At 36.6% G+C, this 8997-nt stretch overlaps 1 protein-coding gene across 2 annotated transcripts; it reads left to right on the forward strand.

Moving 5' to 3' along the window:
• The first annotated feature begins 2551 nt into the window (after window positions 1–2551).
• Window positions 2552–8757, forward strand: LOC306850689 (somatostatin receptor type 5-like). Of its 2 annotated transcripts, XM_079386482.1 has the most exons (4): window positions 2554–2662; window positions 2758–2977; window positions 4890–6032; window positions 7756–8757. In XM_079386482.1, the coding sequence occupies exons 3-4, from the start codon at window positions 4941–4943 to the stop codon at window positions 7834–7836; spliced, it is 1173 nt and encodes a 390-aa protein (XP_079242608.1). In that variant the 5' UTR covers window positions 2554–2662; window positions 2758–2977; window positions 4890–4940; the 3' UTR covers window positions 7837–8757. The 2 variants fall into 2 exon arrangements, with proteins under 2 accessions (XP_079242607.1, XP_079242608.1); XM_079386481.1 differs by having other exon boundaries at window positions 2552–2977.
• The last annotated feature ends 240 nt before the right edge of the window (window positions 8758–8997 follow it).

Below are 8997 nucleotides of genomic sequence, written 5' to 3' on the forward strand. Positions count from 1 at the left end.
AGAAAAGTTCAGTTAAAGTGAATGACGTAGATCTGTTATCTCCAAATGACACATGGTCTCACAGTAGGCTATAGCATTATATATGCACCTTATACATTCATCAAAACACCAACATACCAGAGCCATCAGGATGATGTAGGTATGGATTCTCTGTATGTTTGACTTTTTTTTTAAAAGTCTCATGCTGGGTAGGAAGGAAGCGGCCTCCATTCCCTGTTCCGCCTCTTCCTGTATCTTTGTGTTTCCCTTCTTCAGCCCAGATAATCCTGCACTTTATTTTATCATTTTTATGATTCCCTTTCTCCATTGATCTGTGGAAACACCACAGAAGTGTCTGGCTGTATTCTATAATAATCAAGACATACTAATCTATATTCATTTATAGACCTATCAGAGAAGATAAAAGGAACATTTTGATAATGCAGCTCTGATAAAAAGGGAGAATTCACAAAAAAAAAAAAAAAAAAAAAAAACTCATTACATTTGATCAAACTAGCATGGCTTTATTTGTTTTTAAGAAAATAAGTTATGAGAGAATTTTCATTTTAGGGTGAACTATTCCTTAAAGACTCCTAAGTCAAGGGCCTACTGATTAGAAACCACAGTAATACCAAAACATTTTCATGATATGAAACTTCCTTTTCCTTCTTAACTGCCTGCCTTAACTTTCTGCTTTTAGACTGACGTGAACTACCACTGTCCCCAATGGAAAGCTATTTCTGCAACATAAGAAAACAAAGCATGATTTGGAAATGAATAATTATGACATAAAATGCCATGAGATAAAAGGTTTAAATGATGATGTAAGTCATACAAGTCATAATTATGACATAAATAGTCAAACATTAGGCTACATTAGAATTATGACTTTATCTCATTATTTACATCTCATGAATATGATTTAATTTTGACTTCATTTGATAATTTTTTTATTTTTATGTCATAATTTCAATGTTTTTTATTCTCTGAATTTGGACTTATTTCTTAATTATGACATTTATGTCATAATATTTTTATCTCATAATTCTGACTTTTTATCTAATAAATATGTTTTTATATATATATATATATATATATATATATATATCATATTTATGATTTACCAACGTATGTTTCTTATGTGGTGGAAATGTACATCCATACTTGCCAATGTAAATTAAATAAAATAAAAAATAGGAAAGCTGTGTAATTCTCATACAAACCAGAACACAGATATTTGCTAAATGTCTAAATATATCCTCAAACACATCCACTTTAGTCAATCAACAATTCTGACAGTCATCATTACACTGTAAAATGTTCTCTACTTCACAGATGTATCTTGCTTCTGGGGTTTGAGCTCAGCGTGTTACCACTTGTGTAATTTGTGCACTTTCATGTAAGCCACTGTAATAAGAAAGCTGCAAGGACCACTGATGTAACAGAGTCTGCAGAGACATCATGGGTTAGTGAGGAACATGCTCTTATAAAGCTTGCCAGTCACATAACCCCCACATGAGCTTGTTTGTTGCCAAAGAACCAGTTTTGAGCTGAAAAAAAAAAAAACAGTTATGAGAAGAACATTTGCATTTTAAAAATATTTTATACATAAGGCAACATTACTAGTTGTGTTTCAATAAAACAAGCAAACAATATAGCACAACAATTACACATAAATAATAATAATAATAATAATAATTATCAATAATATGCAACTGGACTTGGATTTACAATTACAATTATGGAGATCCAGGTTCTACCTTTAAATACTGAAAGCCATCCAGAAATTGGTACAAATGTGTAAAAAACAACAACAACAACAAAAAACACTGCAAACCTAATCCTAACTGGCATCAGAGCTTTGAACTAATAAAACACAAAGCATTTCTCTTTTACTGCATAGTAAACCTCAATTTGCTATTAGAACTCTGCGGGTCTATATTGTGAAAGTGGAATGGAGGCATACACACCCTTGTCATTTCTTACACCTGTAAAATATGGCTTTAAAATACTCAAACAATAGAATTTTTCGGCGGTTTTGCACACTGGGTTGTTCACCCTGCCAGTAAAGATTTACAATTTAGACTTTTGACCCTTTCAAAAATGGACAAATATCTGAAAAACTTACAATACCGAAACCTGCAAGAACACTAAAGACTCCAGTAATGCATAGGAAAAATACTTTGAGACACTCAATGAAAAAAAAAAAAAAAAATCCAGTTAGTACACAATTTGATATTTATATCTTTTAATTTTTATGAGTTACAAGAAGAATTTGCATTTTTTTTTAAATGCAAGTTAGTCTAAGGCAGATGTACAGTAGTGTGTTTTCAAAGGCATAGTAAAAAGACCATAACATTTTACACTGCTACTTTTCGTTGCGCGACAGTTTTATGATCTGTCACCTGCTTCAGCTGGGAATGACACATTAATATACTTCAGTGTATCAATAAATTCACCGTTAGGGGTTCGTGCAACGTGCAGATCCATGCATGACTATAAAGACTGTAAGGAAAAACAGAAACTCGTATGTGCTTGTGACGTATGAAGTCCTCTGCTCTGGTCCTGTTACGCGCAGAAGACCAACCAAACACATTAAACCGAGCGCGCTTGGACAGAGCTGCACCTCTCCACCTGAACCGACCTGAATGATTAAGACGTTTTACGGCGGAAAACACTACAAGTACATTTATACAGTTATTATGTGTTCAAATAGTGGCGTAAATGGTTGGCCAGATGTGGATGCTATAGTCATTTAAACTTGTGGTTTTCTCAAAGGAAAACAATGCTGATTGCGTGCGCATTGCAACACAACGCCTTATAGTGAACTCTTCTAAACTGGAATCGGGGATGAAGGTGATGTGTTGGCTCTTGATGTTGGATCTTAGACAAAGAGACATTGAGTCATCTAATACTTATTGATCATAGAAACAGAGAAGATTCGGATTAATTGGTGGAAGAGCTCCTGAAACCCAGAGGACCGTGCGTTGCGTTTGAGGTAGGGTTATAGCTACGCACTATAACTGAGTGAAACATAGCTTCATTCTGTGGCCGATTAAGCCTAATACTTTGGATGGCATTTAGTGGAAATGGTCGTGTTATCGCGTTATCAACTTTAATTCCAACCTTTCCAATTGCATTTTCGCTTGAAAACTCTCCCTATTTCAACGAAAGCATGTAAGCGTTTTTGATTGGTATGATCATCTTACTGCAAATACGTGACAGTAAAATTTACACTTTGTTAAATATATAGGCTACTAGTTTAAATATATAAACATTTAGTTAGTTTTCCCATAAAGACGCAGTGACATCCTAAAGCTGAATTTCCATATGCACTGAAAATAAATAAATAAAACAAATTATAATAAATTAAGGTGAGTGGTTGCAAATAATTTATTTTAGTATTTAATTATATATATATATATATATATATATATATATATATATATATATATATATATATATATATATATATATAATGTTGAAAGTCAGTCAACTAAATTTGTTTGTTTAAATGTAGCTAAAATAAATTGACTGCAACCACTTACCTTTAAAAAATTTTGTAAATTCAATGAGTATTATTTTTAAAACCTGTAGATATTTTTATAATTAACCATTATACTTATACTATGATGTTCTAAGGAATCTCCATGGGTAGCCTAATTTTAGGGGCGAAGTGTCTCGAGCTATAAGCACCTGTGGAGCGATTGATTGATTAACTACAATAAAGTGACAATGCTTGAATGCTATGGTTACTCCCTCAGTGAACTGTCAAGTGAAAATTCGCACCCTCAGTAATTCGTAACTTTTATTTTTATTCAAATAAAAATATAGGCCATATATACATATAGGCCTATACATATATTAGGAATTGGCGAATAAGACCATCCTGCACAAAGAGGTCTGCATGTGCACCATAGATTCACAATTCATAAGCTGAACAAGGGCTCGTGATGAAATAAACCGCCTGTATATATAACAGCTGCCACAAAGATGCAACGGAAATATAAGACGGAAAATAAGTGGATGTGTCGGCACATCAACACGGCCTTTTGTTAAAGTCACACACTCGAGAGCTTGTGGCATATAAGGCCAGTTAAATATTCACCTGCGCGGTGCAAACGCGGACAGTTCATATGAATGAGTGTTTATTGGACTGTCTGTACTCATAACAGTGACATCGTTACCCTGTGTTTCGATTTATGGTTCAACGCATTTCTGAGGCTCTGTTCACTTTGTACGCCTCATATCCAGCGCGAGTGCCACTTAAAGTCAAGGTCATGCAACACATAAACAACAGCTGAATTCTTCACGCAATGTCAATGCAATATTAATATGCAAGTTTTTGAAATAAATTTTTTTTTACAACCTGATGCCATAGAAGAAGCTTTAAATTCCTTCAAAAATGCGCTCAACAATATGCAGATCTGAAGAACCTCTCAATCTTTTACCGCAAAGAACCACTGAGGAACCTTTATTGTTAGGACTGAAAAAGCTGGTTGAATATCCATCCTTATGTTTATTAACTATACTGAATTAGGAAGGTAGCCTATTTCCAAGTCAAGTGTATTTATGTCATATGTAATACTCTCAGAATAGTTCAGTTCATGTTTTAATCGTGTTTTAAATGTTTTCTGTGCACTAAGAAAAGCTGTAAAAAAATAGAGCTCAATTCATTGTGTTTGAAGGAATTTTCCATACTGATTTTCCCATATTTTGAATTAAGCATTGCACTGTGTTAAAGGAATGTCCAATAAACTTATCACATAATGTAATTTTTCTATGGATTTTTATCCTACAGTGTGTGCACAAGAGTCAATCATGCAAGTTTAATTTCACATTTTAAATATCATAAATATCATGCTGCTGAGATAAACCTCTATTTTGCGTTCTCATTTTGTTCTTTTTAGCCCTTTGGTGACTCAAAAATCAGCGGTTCCTTGCCAAATCGGTCTCTAAATATGGCAACCCAGGGGCCCATGTGCAATACCTCAATCTCAGACTATGCAAACCAGTCCAATAAGTTTGCCAATATTTCCCTTCAACTGAATGGAAGCTTGATGGCTGAGGAAGACAGCACAAAGATCCTGGCCGTAATCTACCTCATGGTGTTTGTCGTGGGTTTGACGGGCAACTCTCTGGCCATTTTCGTGGTCCTGCGCTACACCAAAATGAAGACGGTCACCAACATGTATATTTTAAACCTGGCAGTGGCTGATGAGCTGTACATCCTGGGACTTCCATTTCTCACCACCCACAACGTGCTCACCTACTGGCCATTTGGCAACTTCCTCTGCCGTATTCTGATGTGGGCAGACTCCATCAGTCAATTTACTAGCACATTCTGTCTGACAGTAATGAGCATTGATCGTTATATGGCTGTGGTACATCCTATCCGCAGCAGGAGGTGGCGGCGGCCCAGTGTTGCCAAGGTGATAAATAGCATGGTATGGGCACTGTCCTGTCTGCTGACACTGCCAGTCATCATTTACTGCGACGTTCAGCCGGAGCTCAACACCTGCAACATGAGCTGGCCTGAACCGCGTGACGTGTGGTCGACCGCTTTTATTCTCTACACCGCCATACTAGGTTTCTTCTGCCCACTTCTGGTCATCTGCCTGTGTTACCTGCTTATTGTAATCAAGGTAAAGTCCGCCGGAGCGCGAGCAGGACTCTCCAAACGCCGCAAGTCTGAGAAGAAAGTGACGAGAATGGTGGTGATCATCGTGGTGGTGTTCGTCCTGTGCTGGCTGCCGTTTTTCATACTCAACATCCTCAACCTGATCAGCACCCTCCCAGAGAACAGCCTTGTCACCGGCGTCTACTTTCTCTCTGTCATCCTGACCTACGTCAACAGCTGCGCCAATCCGCTGCTCTACGGCTTTCTGTCCGACAACTTTAAGCGGAGCTTCCAGCAAGTGCTGTGCATCCACAGGGTCAAAGGGGTCAGCAATGGTCACCCTGCTCGTGAGCTCCTCAGCAGAAACCAACAGAATGAGGCCGTCTTCCCTCAAAGAAGTTTTGATTTCAACGACCATGTCCAGAGCTATCAAGTAAGGCCCTTTAATTATGAAACACATCTTTAGCAACATCTTTTAAACAATGCATAGACATTCACCTAGTACAAGGGTAGGCAAGTTCAGTCCTGGAGAGCTGCAGTCCTGCAGAGTTCAGCTCCAACCCTGAAAAAAATCTCACCTGCCTGTAGCCTTCATAATCCTGAAGATATTGCTTAGCTTGTTCAGGTGTGTTTGATTAGGGTTGGAGCTGAACTCTGCAGGACTGCGGCTCTCCAGGACCGAACTTGCCTACCCCTGACCTAGTATGAAGACCAGGGATGTATTCTATGGAATTATTTTTGTGTCAATAAAAATGAACATAACTTTATAAAAATTAACATAACTCTATAAAAACAAACGTAACTTTTCCAGAAACGATCAAAAATATGCCATTACAAAAGAAGAAAAACACAATGAAAATGAAAAAAATTAACTCTGTCGCACAAATGTAACATGCTCTTCAAATAGGCTTAATTCTTTGTTAATGATTTTCATAGATTCGTTTTCGCAAATCGTGGATTCTGAATGCGTTGCTACAGATTTCACTTACGCTTCGCAAATTTTCGTTTGCTGTTTTGGCACAAACCTCTTGTGGAGGTGGGCTTAACAGCGATCCACTCTGATTGGCTAGTGAGCTTTTGATGGACTCTGACCTGGAAGTACAGACGTCAGTGGCTTTGTTAATGATTTTCATAGATTCGTGCCGCGGTGATTTGTGTGCAATACGTTGTGCTTGGTTTATATTATTATTAAAATGAGCTCTCAGGAGAGACACGGAGTTAATCGCTGTTAAGCCCGCCTCCACGAGAGGTTTGTGCCAAAACAGCAAACGAAAATTTGCGAAGCGTAAGCGAAATCTGTAGCAACGCATTCAGAATCCACGATTTGTGAAAACGAATCTATGAAAATCATTAACAAAGAATTAAGCCTATTTGAAGAGCATGTTACATTTGTGCGACAGAGTTAATTTTTTTCATTTTCATTGTGTTTTTCTTCTTTTGTAATGGCATATTTTTGATCGTTTCTGCAAAAGTTACGTTTGTTTTTATAAAGTTATGTTCATTTTTATAAAGTTACGTTCATTTTTATTGACACAAAAATAATTCCATAGTATTCCAGAAAGCACGGTTAACTTACCATCAGCTAAACACTGAATTTTCTTGAACTTTTGCTTACTCAAGGTATGTGGTTCCAAAACACGTCCGGGAGTTAGTTCCTTCAACCCAGAGTATGTTCCTGGTTAAGACTCAAGACATTATCAAGTTATGATTACTTACATACCATGAAAGTAACCTCCGATTTTGGAACCGAAAGCTGAAGTTATCTGCTCTCTTATCCTCAAAAATACCGGGGTATGTCACATGACCTGCTTTTTGGAATACACACCCAGGGACAATGTCAATGTTGTTATCATTAACTAAACCTAAAGCTGAAATAAATATATGTTTATATTTAAATGTATATTTCAGCTTCAGGTTTAGTTATTGCAAGAGTACAAACTTGTATTTTGATTGGTATATATTATAAAGTCAGAATTTTGAGTTTTCTTCTCAGAATTGCGAATTTAAATCTCACAAATCTGAGTTATAAAGTCAGAGTGGTGAGATATAAACTCGCCATTATAAGAAAATAGTGAATAGTTGCTACAAGGCTAAAGGCTTTATTCTTTCTATTGTTTTTGCTAAATTAAATCTTACACCTACCTTTTTCTTTTCAGTCCATTGGTTTGGAGGCTGAGGCCTGTGATAAATCGGAAAACCACCGACCTGGACCACAGCCGAGCAGCCAGTCCATATAAAATCTGAAAGTTGGATGCACCCCCCCCCCCCCCCCCCCCTTTTTTTTACACATATATTCTTTTTGTTCTGTTTGAGTCGGTCGTCCAATCAAAGTCATTATGACATGGTCAAAATATACGGCTTTATATAAAGTTATTGTTGTCTCTGCCTAGATCAAACACTCTCTGGTGCACAAACACAACACATTCCCATATAAATATCACTTTGTGGTGAGAAGATATCAGTGATGATATATATGGCTGTAAATATGTATTATAATGGCAAATGGCTCATCATTTTATTCAGCATGGCTGAATGAAACTGGGAAACTGTTCACCCACGACCTTTGGACCAATTTGGACAGTTGAGAGAGGAAGTGGCTTCTGCTGTTACATTTTGATGGATCATTGCTAATTTGGTGGTGGTTCTTAACATTTTCACTCTCGAACAACCTCTCCTGGGGATTTTCTGCATTATAAAGCAGGGTGATACACAAGGTTTGGTAGAAATGCCACACAGCCTATTTATTAAAGGCAGAATGTCTTATTTATGATGGATGAAGAGGCTTGGAGTTGAAGCAATGTCCGAAACATCCTGAGAGCAGCAAGAAGCTGCACAGGAAGAAATCATGATGCTTTTCTCTTTAGTTGGGGTTGATAAGGTGTACCTGTTATGCTACCTTACTCTTGATGTTGTTGTATCATTCCTAATAAACATGGATTTACAGGATAACAATAAGTTTCAAATCGATACATGGGAATCTTGTAATAATTCTGTAGGAAAAGACTTGTATGTTATTAGATTATTATGTGCTGTATATAGTAAACAATACTGTAAAGTTAATTACTTTAAATAGAGGTCTAGACAAAATGTTTTATATTAACCTGTCAATCACACTGTTCAGTTCTACAAGTACATAAACTGCTGCTTACAAGTACATTACACAGTGTATGAAACAGCTTCTTACAAGGATTCAAACAATATCTCCATCCGTTAACATCTTATGACTTGTTTGAGTGTTTTTTAATTAATTTATTTTTTTACCATAGACAGATTTTATTTTATTTGCAAGTCACCTTTACATCATCAGATTCTTTATTTGTGTTCAGGGCCAGAAGGTCAGCAGATTTTCCATACTTTATTGGCTTTAGATTTACAGAGACTGTACTCATTAATAGACA

This window comes from Barbus barbus (assembly GCF_936440315.1).
Source record: "Barbus barbus genome assembly, chromosome: 3".
Taxonomy (NCBI): Eukaryota; Metazoa; Chordata; class Actinopteri; order Cypriniformes; family Cyprinidae; genus Barbus; species Barbus barbus.